Source organism: Rhinolophus sinicus, linkage group LG09 (genome assembly GCF_036562045.2).
Source record: "Rhinolophus sinicus isolate RSC01 linkage group LG09, ASM3656204v1, whole genome shotgun sequence".
Taxonomy (NCBI): Eukaryota; Metazoa; Chordata; class Mammalia; order Chiroptera; family Rhinolophidae; genus Rhinolophus; species Rhinolophus sinicus.
The window spans coordinates 16729999-16749037 of record NC_133758.1 but is presented as its reverse complement, the minus strand read 5'-3'; the positions used below and the strand labels follow the sequence as shown (position 1 = coordinate 16749037).

Genomic DNA, 19039 nt, shown 5'->3' with positions numbered 1-19039 from the left:
CCTACCATCTAGGTTCCATAATTAACATTTTTTTCCTATTTTCTTTGCCACGTATTTATTTGTCTATCCATCTACCTTAATGTTTGATGCATTTCATAGGAAATTGTGGGCATCAGTTCCCTTTGCCTCTAACATGTCAGCAAGTATGTAAAGATGCCTTTACTTTGGAATATATACCATTGGTTTAGTTGCATAATGTTAAAGGGGAAAATAAAAACTCTAATAATTGTATAAAATCACTTGTATAGAGCATTCTGATTTCAGGGATATTTCTATGAATCTTAGAAGTGGAAACATAATGACTAACAAATTCCATAGAAAGGTTTACAGGGCAGATACTCATTAAGCTGAAAAATTATAAGAGTACTTATGACCTTTATATCTGACATTTGTATAGATTGGTGAGGGCAAAAGCCAGGTGGTTGAGAGAGCCATGAGGAATAAATAAGTAGGCAATGTGAAAGTATAGACCACCCCTAGACGTATGGTAGCAAAATACAGGAAAGAAGTTGGTCAGTGGCATAAATGGAAATGCTCACTTAAGTTGGTTTCCTCAATGGCAGCCATGTTCTTTGTGGTGGAAGGGACTAAGGTCTTTAACTCTTACAGTTGAAACCATGTTTTAAATATATGACCATACCTCACTGACTAAGTCTCTGTGAGCTTTGAAAATGATTTTCCTGACTTGAAAATATTGTTCATGTTGTGCTTTGGTCAATTTGAGAGATATACCTGTCAAAGTTGGGAAAGATTGGATTAAATTGATAGTGTACTCACCTCAGAATAGAATCTCGAAATTATATTTCTGGTTATAGTCATTTTCTCTCTCTCTCTCTCTCTCTCTCTCTCTCTCTCTCTCTCTCTCTGTCTCCCCCTCTGTGTGTGTGTGTGTGTGTGTGTGTTTTGATGACTTCTGTTAAAGATGAAACCAGATAAAAAATAAATTATTTCATGATAGGAAGAAATCTGGTTCTGAGTAATAAAGGCTTTCCTATAAAAACAGAATCCTCTGTGGTAATCAAATTGTCTTTATGAAGGGAAATATTCCCAGTATTTGCAAAACAAATTGCTTTTTTTTAAGTGGAAATTATTATATTTATACAGCATATGAAATATTACCAGAAATGTAATCTATTGCATACTAATGTGGTTGAATTTGAGCTATGATGACATTCGACACACAGCATATAATTACAAAAGTTGTGCAAGACTGATGTCTGGATTTCTGCACTGTTTCTACATTTTCCTAATATTTTCATGAAACAATATGGAAACTTTGTGCAGCGTCATTTGTTTCTTTAAGAGAGTGTGATTTCTCTCAAGTTTCATCACCAGGGTATCATCAACAATGAGATAATAAAGAAGAGATTTTTAAGCCTATTTTTCATGGAGAGCAGAATTGACAATTTTCCTCCTACAAGCACAAAACATCTCAATTGCAGTAATTATAACGTATTCAAACCTGTTGCTTCTTGTTGCAAACAGGGTAGGAAAAGTTAGAAAGAAAATTAAAGAATAGATTTGGGAAGAGGATACAAATGTGTCTTTTATAACAAACTATCTAAAATATGATCTGGAATGTCCATGAAATTAACTGAGAGGCCCCTTGACTTTGACATTATATGCAAAAGAACACAGGAAGTCAAGAGACCTCTTAAAGTGAGAAATGGAAATAATGTGGAATCATATTTTTACCTTGAATTTTGCGAGCCTGCCAAAAAGCAATACGGATGTTTTAGTCCTCAGTTTGTAGTTTGGGTTTTGGGTTGTGTGGGTGTTTTGTTTCCCTTGGTGCTTGTCTAGGAACCACTAACAAGCATCAAGGGAAAGTGAGGGTATAGCACTGACCTGATGAATTTATTTCTCATGATCACTGAGGAGTTTTCTTCAACTTTTCTCTATTCTGAGGTTTCTAAATCAAGAAACAGGAACAGACAGAATTACGAGTGCAAAATCTCTGCAGGCTCATCTGCTAGGTGTGGCTTTTGTCTCCCTCAGTCTTGTTTCTAGGAACAAATTTCACAATGTATGAATTAGGCACTGACGTAGGTACTAAGGACAAAAAGACAAGTTATACAATGTTTTTTGTCCTGAAAGGCTTCTTATCCATCATTACTTAGTCATTATTTCCCAACATAAACTTCATATGACTATTTATCAATTCGAGCTCCTTTTAAACCCTTCTGCAATTTTCTCCTTTACCCATCATAAAATGCAAAATGATCACCTCTTTGTATACAGGATTTTTTATGGATTCAAAGCCATCTGGGACAATATTTAACTTATGTTTCCAACACAGTTGGTCACTTCTTTCTCTCCAGTATTTTGAAAACTTTGCTATTTTTTTTTTCATTACTTTTGAGTAGCTTCTGATGTGTTCAGTAAATTCAGGACTTGGATTCCAATTTGCAAAGGTGCGAAGGTACAACAAACTACAAATAAGTAGAACTGAGAAAGACCGTATCTTTATAATCGGACGGACTACTAGATCTTGGTATTACCTCAGGGGAGGAATTAAATTACTTATTGGATTGTTGTTTAATTGTTGAAGCTCATAAACTGGACGCCTTGTAGCCTAGTGGGAAAAAAAAAAAAAAAAAGGTGGAAAAAAATCTCAGCATCAGATTTGAGAGGTGTTCCGGGAAGCAGAGGCATGTCCCCTACCCAGGTGCAATGGTGGCGGAAGACTCATTTGTAGAAAAGTATCCCTTAATGGCCCTTTGTATCATTTAGCTTATAAAATGTAAACAAACCCAAGAAGGAAAAGATAAGCTTCTCACAGTTTGTCACAGGTTAAGTTGTGGGATCATTTTCTATCATGGGGGTGAGTATGTAGGGCTCTTGGTATCTCGTATGGGACATGCGCAAAAAGAAGGGTATGAGGACAGTGTGTGGGGCTAAAGCATCTCAGAAGGAAGAAGGGATACAAAAAGAGAACAGCTGTTTGAAGACAATTGTCTCCCTTTGTATTATTCAATCAAAGGCAAACTCTAAAACCATGTGTTATATATATAATTCTTTTCCAGGACATCAGCAGTTTTCACTTCCGTGATGTGTTGACATTTATATTTGCATTGGTTCACCACTTAGATGGGAACAAGTCTAGCTGGGATCAAGATAGAAAAGTGATCAAGATAGAAAAGTGAGCAGAGATATGTTGCTTATTCTTTCTTCTACTTCTGTTCCATCACCCACTACCACCATCCCTCACTGTCACTGTTGCCTACTCTCCTTCTCTCTCACTCTCTCCTTCTCTTTCCAGCACCAAGAATGTCTTCTCCACTTCATTCTGCTTTCCATAAATGCCTGCATTGTATTCTCTTTGTTTTTGTCGAGGAATGAACAAATATTTTAACAATAATAGTAGTCAAACCCCACTTGCCAGCTGAGTGGCTTTGAGCAAGTCCCTCATCTTCTTTGAACTTTGACTTTCCTATCCTCAAGAAGTGAGCACTAAGATAGGTTTTAAAAGGGCCTATTTTAAAGAACATACATGACAATGTAGGCAAAGGTGTGTTATGGTATTTTATGTGCCTGTGGGAGAGGAAGAGAGTGCCTAAGTTTTAACCCTTCTCTGTCTCGGTTCCAATTGTGGAAATAATAGGGAAAAGGTGCTGATCACCCAGTGTAAATCAAGGAACCCAGAGACTCATGGCCCATTGGAAATTACATATATATATATATATATATATATATATATATATATATATATATATATATATAAAGTCTTATTTCTTTCAGAACCTAAAAAGCTTTTTGCATGTGAGAAGTGTGAGAAGCATGACACTTCCAAATTCTTACAGACAACCTGAGCACAGAGTAATTGCTTAATAATAAAAACTTGTTAAAATAATATTATAGTTCACGTGGAAACTGGACCAAGAGAAGCTGTTTCATTTGTCAGAGATGAAGTGAAGAGGAGAACCCAGGCCTCTCCAAAGCTACCCATTTTAGCTTTATCCTTAAGGGCGAAAGAATGGAAAGTGAGATAGGAAATAGGAAAAAGTAGGCAAGGGTGTGAAAATGCATATTGAAATCAAAACCATGCTACACACTGGCCTCGGGTTGGACTCAGGTGAGTCTGTTCACTCCACGCCTGCTGCAGCATCTAATGTGTCTCACCAAGAGTCATTTTACTAGAGAGAACCCTCTGCAAGGAGATGCCAGCAGGAATCCACACCTGGTAGTCGTATATTATGTACTAATAAGCGAATGAAGTGTTTAATAACTGTACTGTGAAAATACAGCTTAAAACAGTAAATGCCTGCTGAGGCTGCTCATCTACACTGATGCACACCGCTGGCCGTCTCAGAACTCCAGCATCATTTGTATTTCCCCCACTCAGTGGGTCCTGCTGAGGAGAGTAACATTAAAACCAGAGCAACGCTCTCTTGATGAGTTGTATATCCCTGTAAACCCATTTATTTAGCATACCAGCATAATGTGTTTCACCCAAGGGTCACCTGAAGCATTCCCACATGCACCCTGGTTAGGGGGAATCTATACTGGTTTCAGATTGAGCATTTGTAAATTTAAATCTTTCAATGAATCATGGATCATTTAACCTCATAGTAATTTAATACTGCTTGTTTCTACTTGAACTTTCTGTTGTTAGTTTGAAATAAAGTAAAACAACCATAGTTGTTGTTAAGGTTTTTCATTAACAATTTTAAGAGAAAAATGATAGAACTTTTTTTTTTTTTTAACCTAGAAAATACCAGTTTAAAATCCAACTGTTGTAATGTATGAGTTAAGGATTCACTTGCTTCAAATTTCTCTGGATTCATTTTTACCAATGGATTAACTAATGCTTCCTGAATCTTAAGGAGAACAAATAAATCCAAATGTAATTTTGGTATAGATAAATAGTTATATTCCCTTTCCTTGCATAATTGTTATAGCTAATAGCTTAAAGAATAAATTGTTTACCCTTTACAGACATAAAGAAATCAAGACGCAAAGAAATGAGGCTATCACAAAACTAAATAAGACTGGGGCCCCTAAGTCCCATGCTAGGACTCTGTCTCAATATTTGAAAATTTACTTGAGCACTCATTCTGTCCTTGGAATCCGTTGTATAGATCACACACATTTTATTTACTATTATGGGGCAAAAAGTAAATAACACAGGAAATCATAAACTTTTTGTCATGAAGATCAGCTTGGTCTTCAGGATTAGGGACCCCTCATCTCTCATTTGCTTACCTGCCTCTCTGAACATGACATGGGTTTCCTTGATCATATTCTGAAAGTCGGTTTTCATATTCGGGAGTTATCACAGAGAATATTGACTGCCGAGCTAAGATTATATTAAATTAACAGTTGGGGGCCATGGAAAAGATTCTAATTTTTGTCTCTCCTTTTCTTTTGCTTTGATATAGTGCTCTGATAACGTTAGTAGACATTTCATTGAAATTATTCATATTTAGACCAATCATTAACATGTCATTCTCCAAAGCAAAGAAATCAATACGAAGTCTTCTCTGTAGGCTGCTCTCTAGATCTACAAAAATAGGATAAGCTGTCAAAAAGTCTATCACTTCTTGACATTGAAGAATAGAAGTTTAAGACCTTAAAGAAAATGTTTTTCTAATGGCTACTATTTCCATTCTTTCTTTGGAAGGCTAGGACCATGGCTCTATTCCAGTGTGTCGAAACACCACCTGGCTCAGCAAAGGCTACCATGCCTTAAATCAGCCCATCACGGAGAAGAAGCATACAAAGAAGGGGGGCAGGGCTCCAAGAACAAAATGGGTATTAAACTCACTTCTGAGGGCAGTGTAGAAAAGGCCAGATAGCAACAGAGGAAGTGTAGCAAAGCCCCATGTGCCGCTAAAATCCAGGAAAGTTCAATAAGCAGGAATAGACTCAGGATAAATGGTCTCCCAATAGTAGCAATTCATCAGTAGGTAAGAGGCAGCAAAACTGTTGCCAGTGCCCTCTTTAGATTGGACCAAGCTCCCAGCCATTACTAATCCAAATGCCAGGTGATTGCACTGCTTTATCAGTTGAAGGTAGTCTATGCCATGAGACTGGTTATTTTATATAAAGGTGTTTGTTTGATTTCAATGGTGTAGAAAATGCATTCAGAATTTAGCCTTTTGGGAAGGCCACTGGTAAGGTCTCAGGCATGAGGTGAGGATTAAAAGTGGGTCCATTGACCAGTAAAATAATACAGACAAAGGCTACAAAATCAGGACAGGAGGCAGTAACTAACACGTGGTGAACTATGAGTACATTAGTGAAGGAAGAAGCACAGCTTGGTGAGCTTATGCAGATACAGGCTTCACCAGTGCCCAAGCTTTAAACGTCTGAGGATCAGAATAGAAAATGCTGAATCTACCCAAATGCTAATATAGTGTAGGTGCGGGTTACTGCACACCCAAGGGCTGACCCACAGTGTCAGCTTTCCAACACAAGATATTTTCATGAGAATCTGGATTTTAAACATCCATTCCCCTTTACTAAAGGGAAATTTTGAGATCAAAATAATCTTATTGCCTGTTGGTAAATCTCTCCTGGGAAATTTCCCTCTTGGTCTTTTCTATAACTCCCCATTCAGGAAAAGGAAAGAAAAATATTTAAGGCCATATACTACACTAGAAAAACCTTGCTAATAATGAACTCTTAGAGACAATTCAAATTCTTCTCCTGTAGTCGAATTATATTGAAATTAATTCTACCTCGATCTCTTGGTCTCCAGGGACCTCAGTGTTCTCTTCAACAAAATAAAGAGAAAGTCACCAGGTGAACTTCTAGAGCCCAAGAGATTCCAACATTCTAAATTCCTTTGAATCTGTGAATATTACTTGAGAAAAGGCAGTCACTTGAGGTTTGAACACTTTGTGTGGTATTTCAGCCAAGACAATGTTTTCCATTTCTTTTGTAAATTCACAGTGTCTTGTGTATTGTTCAATACTCAGTAGGTTCTAAATGTATAACTGTTGCCTGGACACTAGAGACAATCAATTATTATAATGATCTTCGTTCCAATGGGTTTGACTTACGGTGCTCGTTAGGCATACCTGCATCTTATTATAATAATGTAAGTGCTTCAGACACAGTAAAATACACTCTGAATCTACCCAAGTGTTTAGGATCCTGGGCAGAAAATATATCATCAGAATATATTTTTATAGAGAGAACTGTAATTTCTCTACATGTAAAACTGCAAAAAAAAAAATAAAGTAGTCAAATAAATATTAGGGAATTATATAGAACAGTCTGATGAATTCTAAAAGAATCTTTACTCTTATATGTTTCCTAATATAAAACAGGCACAAGCCTGTTTGAATTTTCTACATAATAATCTATGCCCATGTCATTTACGTTATCTTATGTCACTCTCTTTGTAGAGATCTATGATAAAGTGAATCGATTTGCAATATACGGTAGACACACATTACATGTGGTTTGTTAAGGGCTAAATTGTTATCAGAAATCGTTTAGTTTATTAAACAAATTTAAAAAGCAGATTTTTGTCATCAAGGAAACCTAAGGTCAAAATTGTAGCAGAAAAGATTTGTATAAATAAAAGATACACAAAAAGTGTTGTTAAAATGCAATGGCTCTATTAAACACAGGGAAGGAAGAGACGGCTCATGGCATGTTCTAGGAGGAACAGCGTTCTGTGGCAATTAAGCTAACCTCAGCTTTAAGGAGGACACTGTGAACATTCTAGAAGAGAAGATAAACATAATTCAGAAAATGCAACTCAAAGTAGGAGTTCAGTAGATACATTCTCAGACTTCAGCAGTGCACTATGAAGATTCCTCTTTGAACTTCGTGCTTTCCCTTAACTACTCATCTACAATATTAATGTGAATTACACATGTTCGAGCATCTGGAGGGCCATTGGATAGCATCGTTCTGCCAAGGTTTTTAGTGCCTGCCTTTGTATTTGGGTTTACAACTAAGTTGGCTCCAGGAACACTGTATTTATAGTCAGAAGCTAAAAATAAAAGGGTAGAGGTAGCTTACCATACAAACGGTTGGTTCACATCCAATGAAGACCAGCTGGCATTACATTCTCTGGAAGAATAAAGCTTTGCCTTTTGTTTAACCAGAGAAAATTGGTAGTGAAAATTGAGCACATATGACACATCCAAAATGACTGTGACATAGCAGTCAATACCAAACTTACATGGCTCTTGTGTTTAGCCCAACAACCTACTCATCACATTAAATTAATAATGTTAACTCAAATTGTATTGTCTGTATAGGACTATGAGGGTGTATAGATCATCCTGTGGTGATAAATCATTCCAACTGCAGACTTGTGATCCTCGCAGGTTAAGAAGAGTGAAAGGATATAAATATGAATTACATGCTAGGCCATGGTTTGAGAAAAGCTGGTATTGTTAGGACTTATCATTTTTTATTTTGTCTAGCATATAGCAAATTTCTGGCCTACTAGATTGCTTATTTCCCCAATAAGCAAATGCCCCCTATTTCTCTGATTGTAGAATAATTTTTTGAGTTTTATTAACTAGAATTGTGTTTTCCAAAGTATGGTAAAAAACAACTTTTTCCCCAAAAAAATCTATAGTAGGCCAGTGGGATTATTAGAACTCTAATATCATCACTGATAATAGAAGAGAACTGAGGCAAACATCTTTCCATGGTTTAATTTAATACCTTCTAATGCTGAGGTCTTGGTTACAATGCTAAGAATGACAAAAGTCCTCAGGTACATGAGGTATACTTGCTGATTCGATAAGCCTTTATAAAATTTTTATTGTAGGCTATAGGGACAAAGTTATATTACTGCTCTAAGCTAAGCCGGATTTATAAGGCAAATTTCAGACTCACAAAGAAAAGGTAGCCATTGTTTATAGCAGACAGAAATGTCATCTAGTAGACCCAGCAATTCCTCAAATGATTTGCATGAATATTAGAATGTATTTTATTGAGAGAAATTATACTGATCAGGACAGAATAATGTCTTTTTTTTTTTTTTTTTTTCAAACAGAAAATTCGTAATGACTTTCTGTCAGGTTGGCCATGAGCTCCTAGGCAACCTTTCGCAGCATGATTTGAAACCCACTTGAAATTACGTATGACTGGTGAAGCGTCATCTGGAGAGGCCTAATCAGAATTTGTCTTCCATTTAGTAGAAATAAAATGAGCCCATTCATCCTGTCAGAATTCATCTCTAAACTACAGAATGAACAATAACCTAAAATCAATGCCAACCCACCGGATTTGGCTTACACACTTCAGTGATTGATCCCCAGACTGTTTCATACATTATTTTCATTACTCTGTGTTTTCTATTTCAGGGCCTACTCTTCCTAAGACTCATGTTAAAACAGCTTCTCTTGGGTTGGCTGGAAAGGCAAGATCTCCTTTGCTTCCTGTATCTGTGCCAACAGCCCCTGAAGTGTCTGAGGAAAGCCACAAAGCAGCAGAGGATCCAGCCAATGTAAGGCCATCCTTGAAGGTCACATTGTGCCAAGTGAAGTGATGACTAGGGCTGTGCAGCTCAGCCTAAGCCAACCAGCACTCTCCATTAACCGCAAGCCATCATTGCTCTTATTGTCGTTTGTTTTGTTCTGTTTTCCTACACTTGAATATGGAGAGAAAAAATTGGGGGGGCGGGAATTTATGTGAGGGATTTAGTAACTTAAAAATTACTGGTACATAAAGGCAATCTTAGAAATACATAAGCAGATAGCTACAGAATGTGTGACTTTACAGACACCTGTTATGTGTGTGTGTGTGTGTGTGTGTGTGTGTGTGTGTTTATATATTTTTGTATATAATATATACAGCAGGTTCTCACATCATGTTTTATTCAAATGTTTCATTATAACATTGTTGAGATGCTGTACAAACTTAACTCTTATTTATATATCAATTAGCCTCTGGTAAAATTGGTTTCCTTGTAAGTCATTTCACATATAATGGTGAAGTGAGGACTTAACTACATATAGATATATATTTGTAGAACCTGTTGATGACATTAAGTGAGGATTTACAGTGTGCAGGTGTGTGTGTTTCCTTCCCATGGAATGAAATGCCTTGGCATACCTGGAAATAAAACTATATAATTATTCTTTAAAATAAAAAGCAGTAACAAAAATGTATATTCTGAGGAGTTTTCTGAAGTTACATGTCACTTTTAAAGTCATAAATAGTGTAGACATATGGAACTGAGAAGAAAATACAAAGTGAAGAAATGAAGGAATTTAAGAAAAAAAGACAAGGAACTGACACATTTAGAAAATAAAAGGGGAAAGTTTATTTAATGAGAGAACAAGTTTACTGATGGAAGAAGATAAAAAGTGATCAAATTAGAAAACTCAGAAAGCAAATCATTGACGACAAAATAAATCTAAATTTTGAGAGAACAAATATTTCTCCCAATCATATACTGTGGAAGAAATTTTAAAAGATGTTGCCTAAAATCTGTAATTGAGAAAACTTTTGAGTGCTTCTGAATATAATCCAAGAGAAAATATTTAAAAGAAGGCTAAGGAACTAAGATATCAGAAACCTTGAAAAATAAGAAGACTAGAAGGGGATAAAAACAGATTAGAATCATCTCACTTTAATGAACAATCATTTTTTCTCAATTTTATTGTTTTTAGTATTACAAGCAATGAAATATTTTAACTACTTGGAAACCATGGCGTCTGGTTACATGTATGTCTGTGAATGTTTGACAGAAGTATGTTATGTAATTAACATACTTTTGTATATTTAAAAAGATTAAAATTTATAAGACTCTAATACACTACTTGGTCAGGATATTGCTGTTTACTGCAATATTTGTTTAGTCTCCAGGTTGTTGGCCATGTCTCAAATCAGATCAAATTCCTAAATTTATATATCTCATCTTACAAGGAATCATGTCAGGTGGCCCATTTTTATACTTAAGGTTGATTCTAACGAGTGACAGCCAAAAGTGTAATATGAAGAGCAGTAAGATTATACATTAAAGGAAATACAGAAATGGGGAAAATAATCTATATCAGCAGTATTTTATAGAAATAGTATATAAACCATGTGTGTAATTTTAAATTTTCGAGGAACCACACTAAAAGATGTAAAAACGAATAGACTAGATTAATTTTAATAATATATTTTATCTAACCCAGTATTTCCAAAATATTATCATTTTAACATGCAGCATATAGAAAAATTGTCAGTAAGACACTTTACATTTTTTATACTAAGTGTTCAGAATATGGTGTGTATATTATATACCAGAGGTGCCAAAACAATGTATACACATTAAAATGTATTTTGGCACCCTCTGTATGTGTGAGTGTTTGTGTGTGTGTGTGTGTGTGTGTGTGTGTGTGTGTGTGTGTGTATAACATCTCAATTCACATTATCCACATTTCAAAAATCCAATAACTACATATGGCTAGAGTTTCTGGTATTGGGTAATGAGACCCAGATAATTCAAGAAAAATAGCCCAGACAACAAAAACAGCATTTGGGAAAGAAGTTACTAACTAATCATCTCACTTCAACCCCCTCGTCATATATAGATCAGTCTTTTGAGCCAAATTGTCTACTTTTCAATCCCCATTAAGGTCTGAAGATTACACAGTAAATGACCAATGTGATTGATACCAGGCATTTGAGTTGTTTCGTTAGTGGCTGGAGTGGCTTTGTGTCTATCCCCCCATAAAATCTCCACCAGTGGTCTCATGAGATTAAAGGTAGTTAGTTATGTGGCAGGATTTGATATACATTCTGACCATGGTGCTGAGCAATCCTTCCTGGCCTATGCAGAACTAGAAATCAGGACTCAGACCTCAAGTTGGTTCAATATCTTAATCAAATGAATGAGCTAACCAAAAAAATAAAGTATAGCAGGTCTGTGTTAGTCAAAAAAAAAAGGGTATGTTGAGAAAGGAGAAAAAGAAATTAACATTTATTGAGCAGCTACTACTCACCAATACTGACTTGTTGAATCTTCCCAGGTGCCCAATGAGGCATGCTTGCTATTCCCATGACAAATAGGGAGACAGACTCAAAAAAAGTCACATACATCAAAGAACTGGGATTCAAATCAACACCATAACCTTGTTTACCCCACTAGCTGACCATCAAAATTACCTGGGGAGCTTTAGGAGGAGAGAAGCAGAGAGAGAGAGAGAGAGAGAGAGAGAGAGAGAGAGAGAGAGAGAGAGAGAGGAGATTCTAACCCTTCATCGACCTAGGGAATCAGAATTCCCTGAGGCTAGGGCCGAGGGCCTCTGTGATAACTAACAATCCAGTATTACTAATGACATGTTTCTGGTGGCTCACAGTGAGTGTTACAGAGAGTACATTCAATGAGATTACTGCAGTTCAGCCTCTCCATTTTATCCACCAATCAAATTTTACCATAAGGTTACCTTTACAACTATACATAAAACCAACCCTAGTTTGAGGTGAGACTATTGTTGCTACACACAAACTGAAGTTGTAATCCTCAGACTTTTCATTGGTCAAGGCAAAGCCCATCAAGTTCCCTCACAAAAGTGTGCCTAGCTTGTGTTACAAAGAAAAGAAACCTGGTACCGTAAATTCTGTTCACATACTCATGAGTGACCTGGGGAAAGGAAAAGGAGGTAATGTAGTGAATAGGTACCATGTGCTGGACACTGTAATAGGGACTAAACATGCCACAGGATGCTCAGAATAACCCATGAAATAGATTATCATTATCATCGTTTTGTAGTGTCACGCAGGGACTCAGCTCCCGCTCCCCGCACCAGAACACAGGACATGGTGAGGCCAAAAAGGGACACCCACGGAGCCGTAGACAGGGGAGCTATACCACTATATTCTCACTGGCGGCTGGAAGCAGGAACCACACATTGCGCAACCTGCCATCTGCTTCTCTGCCATCCAACCCCCCTTGCTAACTGCAATCTGCGCTTGCTAGCTCAACCACAGCAGTTACATCAGTGGCTAATGGCTAACTGGTAACTTCTGATGGCCAACTAGTCACAGCTGATGGCCATCTACTATCCGAGCCAGCATCTTTCCTTTTGAGGCTGAGAGCCTGGAACCTGCTCTCTGGGACTCTGTCCCCACACTAGCTAAGAACTATACATCAGAGAGGTTCACTAACTTGTCTGAGACCACAGCTAGTGATTGGGGGAACTTGATTTGAAACTATATATATATATATATATATATATATATATATATATATATATATATATATATATATATTTTTTTTTTTTTTTTTTAATGGAAACTTTTTCCTCATTGCAGGGATGAAGTTGAAACAGTATGCAATCATTCATCACCACCTCTTTCATTACCAGCATCTTCATTCAGTGATTATTTTCTGAGTCCAGCCCCTGGCTATGGGCCACTGTGTCATGCTTGAGAATACAGAGTGACCCAACCACATGGGGCCATCTTCATAAAAGGAACACGTTGACATGCACCTGTACTAACGCTTTGCTCTCGTTCTCTCTGTAGGTGTATGAACAGGATGATTTGAGTGAACAAATGGCAAGTTTGGAAGGGCTAATGAAGCAACTTAACGCCATCACAGGCTCGGCCTTTTAACATGAGTTACTGAATTGATGAGGTGAATTTTCCAGGAACTTTGCAGCATACCAATTACCCATAAACAGCACACCTGTGTCCAAGTCCCCTAACCAATGTACAGGCCAACCTTCAGGACCACTCAGTCCCGGAAGGTCCTGAAGCAGTTCAGAAGGAATCCGCCTCCCTTCTTTCATAGGCATCAGGAATTTAAGAATGATGACTATGAAGCCCCTAAACAAAACAGAGATACAGCTCCACTGCAATGTCAAGGCTAAAACTGCTAGCATAGGCCTGGGTCTTTTCCACGGCAGTGATCACACTGTCATAACGAATGCTTATGTTTTCCTTCATCGAGGCCTGTCATTTTCTTATGTGTAGGTCTAGTCTTACAAAATGCAAGTGCATTATTTAAGCCTGTACCACGTTATGGCAACTCCGTGCGAGCTCACTGTTTTCTTTTCACCGTCAAAGTACAAAGCGCCCATGGGAATTCTCTCACTACATAGCACCAAAGGAGTGGATGTTTTCCTGACAGCACAAAAAGTAAATAGGTAAACAAACAAAAGGCAGCAAACACTTATGTTTTGTAACTCAGTCGTTCAGTTTAGCAAGTGGTGGATGTTAGCAAGCGCTGTAAAATTCACCCAATTTAGCAAGTTAAGTGTTTGTAAATCCACCCTCTTCACATTTATGTCTGGAGAACAGGAACACAAAAACCTGCAAACAGTGGCATCCTGCCAGCAGCCATCCATTTCCTGACCGAGGACACAATATACAGTCTCTTCAGACACATGGTAATTATGTGCTTAAGCTTGTCATCGGACAGTTTTCAATTTGGGTGGCTTTTGTGCCATACCATACTGTGATGACATTTCAAAGCTTGACCAAGGTCATCTTCCTCAGGAGACTGTCTGGAAGAGATCCCCCCCCTTCGCCCCGTCCCTCCCTGAGTTCTCCTTGGCAGCCAGGCTTCAGTGAGGTGGCCACCTCCACAGATCGCATGGCCTCCTGACCAACATCCCTGTAACCTTCTGCAGAGATAGCAGACTTCCTGAGAACAGGCCCCTAGGAAGGGAAGTGGAAGGCAGTTTCAAACAGTACCTTCTCTTGAGTGATGTCACTTCCACCAACAAGGTCCTCACTGACAGAGTGAGCAGTATTGGTTAAGTGGCAACTACCAGGCCCTGTTGTCAAGGGAACCTTCTACCCCACCCCGACCAACTCTCCCCCAACCTGCCCAGAGACACAGGACCTGAGGGGAGAAGCCAGTAGACACTTCTGATACATCATAACTCCAGTGGCTGCTTTTCAAAGCTGCACCTTCATTGTGAGCTAGAATTTTAAACTTTTATTACCATGTTTATCTACAGCTTGGAACTCGGTGAAATTAAGAACATTTTGAGTGCACCCTTTTAGTTTTTCAATTTTCAGCTGCATTTGAAGTTAATCCTGTTTATGCAGCTGAATCGCCAAAAGAGAGCTAGTTTGCTTATTTATCAGTTAGGTGACTTGAAAACCCAGGAAGAGAGTTTCAGCTGAATTATTCCTTTCAGCTCTGCCTTTGATTTCAAGCTTGAGTAGGTCATAATTTTAAAAGAGCATGGAAGGGATAGGATCTTTACAACCTAATAGCTCCTTTTATTAGGTGGGTAATTATATATGAATCCCTGAATGAAATATTTTGAGCAAAATGGCACTGTAACAGAAGTAATAATTCAGATTATTTTTTTACAGTTTTATGTCAGGAAGGAAATCTGATGTCAGAGAGAGGGCTTGTTCAAATTGTTCATTAGAAAGTCCGGTCCATTTGTGAAATTGTTCCTTCAACAAGAGTGCTTGTTCAATTTACTAAGAATTTCTTGAAGTCCTTCTGAAGAGCTATGTGACGTTATTCTATGGGGCAAATTACCCTTGTTCAACATCTGGCTACTTAGGTCGATAACCCTCTACTGACCTGGAATGAGGCATTTCATGATATAATATTGAATTTTGCAGAAAGAGTTCCTTACTTCAGAAAAGAAAATGTTCATTACGCTAGTCTTACCTTCTCAAGGTCCTAGAATAGCTTCCCCTTTCCAATACTCACAAACAAGAAACATTCTCTGAAGGCATTTGACATCCCAGGAAGGTCATTCTGAGTGCTCAGTTTGGAATAGGCTGCAAATCTCAGACTTCAAGAGTTGAGTCACATCTTCAGTCTGTACACTCTGTCTGGACAATCAAGAGAACTAGCATTTTCACAAAATCCTAGACTCTTCTAGTCAAAGTCAATGACCTTAGAAAATAACATTTTTAGAAATACTTGAAAATACACATTGTTTTTTCAGTAGGAGGTATATTTCTGCTGTGTGCTCTTGAAACTTTCTTCATTAAACAAATACAATGGTTTATGTTAGTAATTGACAATGCTAATAAGTCTTAGCTCTATGCAGTAAATGTATAGAAGAATCCATTTAAATTCTCTCAAGAGACACTTGTGTGATTTACCCAATGGTTTTACTATGCAGTGACTTTACAACTTCTGTACCACTCTGTTCCCCACTCTCTCAAATAGTTCACATACGTGTACAACTGCTTTACCAACGTTACAGGTAGCTTTTTCATTTCCCAGTCTCCTGGTCTCTTGACAAGAAGAAATCTGTGAATACAGCAAGATAGCCTAGATTTTGCTCCTACTCCGAGTCTAGCTCATGACATACAGGGCTCTTGAAGCTCATAAATCTCTCTGACTTCCATAGGGTGATGCTTGACAGCCAACAAGCAAGACTCATTTCTCCCTGAAAAGGAAGAAAATAAAACTTGGCAGGGTGTGCTCAGCCCACACCCCCTGCACTGTGCTGAACTGTCAGGCAAGAGCTTCCTCTTGAAAAAATTTGGTATTTTTCTTTTGTATTTTATACTGATAAGAAAGCTACTTTCTTTCCTCTAGAAATTTCTGCATTTGTTAAACTCACAACAATGCACATAGCTCAAAGTGCATAAAGCATATTTGGATGATGCTCTAGCCAAAAGTTAAATATTTCTTAGTGATTCACATTCATTAAGAAACCAGTCATAGCTACCATTGTATAGAACACAATTATAAGCTTCTAGAATATATAAATAATGGAGCTCTACATTTAGGGATTATAAAATGCATACTCAATTGAACAATCTGAAAAAAGAAAAGGAAGGAAGGAAGGAAGGAAGGAAGGAAGGAAGGAAGGAAGGAAGGAAGGAAGGAAGGAAGGGAGGGAGGGAAAGAAACCTATGAAGCCAGGGATATAAGAGGTGAATTTACTCAGGCTTCCTGTCGGGTTGAATATAACATTATTCTCTTCAAAATAAGGGTTGTTCAGAATGACATTTATGTCCACTTCTCTGGAGCTGCAAAAGAAGAGCTAACCAGCATTAGTGTGTCATTTCAGATACTATTTGGAAACTACAGTTTGGGACTCACTGGCTTTTCCAATGAAGAATCCATAAGTGAGGTCTTTCTGGAAGCCTCCATAGCCTGTGCTTAAACATCGTTCCTCATTTTTATCCAGCCTTTGGATTCATCTGTCTGTCAGCTTTGTTTTCAAGAAACATCTTCAGATCTTCTCCAAATTTAATAGTCTCTCACACATGGTAGCTGGGCTGTAATTCCTACCAAAAAAAAAGAAAGAAAATGAAAAAGAAAAAAGAAGTGCATTTCTTAAGAGATCACCTTCCCATTTTAGATAAAATTGTATCTCAGACTCAGACTTCTTGTGGTTTTAGAATGTCCATTTCTAGTCCATGAGAGAGAAATAGAAAAATTCTCTGGTTTTAGGTGTGTTTGTAGAAAACAAAATCCTCTGAACTTTAAAAGAGATGTGGAACAAGGTTGCTTTTCCTCCCTCACCCAGTTTATTTCATACAACTACAGACCATCCTGAATTCGGAACAGAGGTTAGTATCCCAGCCTGTTCATAACCATGCACAGTACAGAGCCTACAGCATTCTAAAGCTACCGAAACAGTCATACACTCAAATTTACAAGCCCTCTCCTTTTTTAATCACTTGCAAAGCAACATTTTACTCATACTTTGTATTTCTCTAGTAACTTTCAGAAATTAACAGTCTGTACAGAGAAGCTTTTCATGCGATTCCAATGTTTTAAATTAAATTGAATACTTTGGAAAAAATCACAGATGGGTGTTTTATATGATATTACATTCCATAGAAAAGTATGTGCTCCTATGTCTCAGTGTAACTTGCTCTCCAAATACCTGCTTCCAAAAGGTACTAATTCTGAAAAGAAATGCCTGTGTATTTCCTGGTCAGTGAGGTTATATGGGAGACCAAATACCACGCCCATATCAGCAAATGAATATTACTTCCGGGCTGTCCATTGCCGCCATTGGATAACGCTCACTTGGCGGACTTCTAGTTGCACTCTCTGAAGGATTTCTTCTGCTCTCAGTAGAGAGCCTTTGTACACTGTCATCCTGTGAGTTTTGGTTGGTTGGAGAGCAACAGCAAAACCCTACAAGATATCCTAAACACAAACGCATGGGCCAAGGGATCTCACTGTGTGCTGAAAGTGTATTTTCAGATGCAAGAAAGGACTGTTGGGGAGGAGGAGAAATGCTGTTTTTTATTATCGTAGGGAAAACCTGACAATTCTGAACTTTGTGAGTTGTCAGCTTGTTTGGGGGCTGGGTGGGTGGGTTATGGGGTGTACTTTTTATAAGTAATATTTAATTTATTATTTAGAGTGGCTTCTTTTTGGATAATTTATGATAAAAAGGGAGATCTGGTTGGGAATCTCGATATGGCTGTTAAAGCTGCAGTGTTCCATATCTCAGAGGGACCAGTATGGAGATGAATTGTCCACTGCTGACTATGAGGAATGCGGCCAGGCAAAGCCTCCACTGAAGCTCCAACATCACTGCCTTCTCCCTTTCCAGGGTCCTTCAAACAAGGCCACACCAAACCTGAAATATTCTGATAGCATTTCGTGGATCAATGCTACTCATTCTCTCAAAGGGCTTTGCAATTCCAGCAAATTGTTAGTGTGCTAGTGGTAGGTTTATTCGTTAGAAATGGGTATACTACAGCTTTAACTAGCCTTAGTGGAAAAAGAAAATTTTTGTTGCTACAAAACACCTTTTTTAAATAAAAGGTATTTTGAGCCTACAAAGAATTTCTTAAAATTGTCAGACTCTAGCATTGTTAACCAAATTAGACTAGTGATTGCAATATTTAAGTGTAAATCTTGTTCTATGAGAAAGGGAACTTGCTTACAGTTTAAAACAAGGACTGTTTCTACACGATCTTGTATACCACTACACAAGGACAAAGGGGTTTTGTAATCACTGTAGAACAGTCTCATATTCATTTTTTATAGAAATGTTATTCCAATGGTGCATTTTTTGTTTAATAAATAAAGTTTTGATACAAAGTTTGTTCTTCGTGTTATTTATATCAAATGGCTGGCACAAAATCACCCGACCCTGAAGCCCCTGCCTGTCTATTCTTATCCTCAGGATGCTATTGCCTTTTATTTTCTGTATCTGTGGCAGAA

At 37.7% G+C, this 19039-nt stretch overlaps 1 protein-coding gene across 3 annotated transcripts in view; it reads left to right on the top strand.

Annotated features, from left to right (window-relative positions):
• Positions 1–17153, top strand: part of DCC (DCC netrin 1 receptor) — a 1035569-nt gene extending 1018416 nt beyond the window's left edge. For all 3 annotated transcript variants that reach the window (XM_074339962.1, XM_074339961.1, XM_019721869.2), the window contains exons 28-29: positions 9282–9424; positions 13438–17153. In XM_074339962.1, the coding sequence (XP_074196063.1) occupies positions 9282–9424; positions 13438–13527 (233 nt within the window). In that variant the 3' untranslated portion in view covers positions 13528–17153. The remainder of the gene's footprint in view (positions 1–9281; positions 9425–13437) is intronic.
• The last annotated feature ends 1886 nt before the right edge of the window (positions 17154–19039 follow it).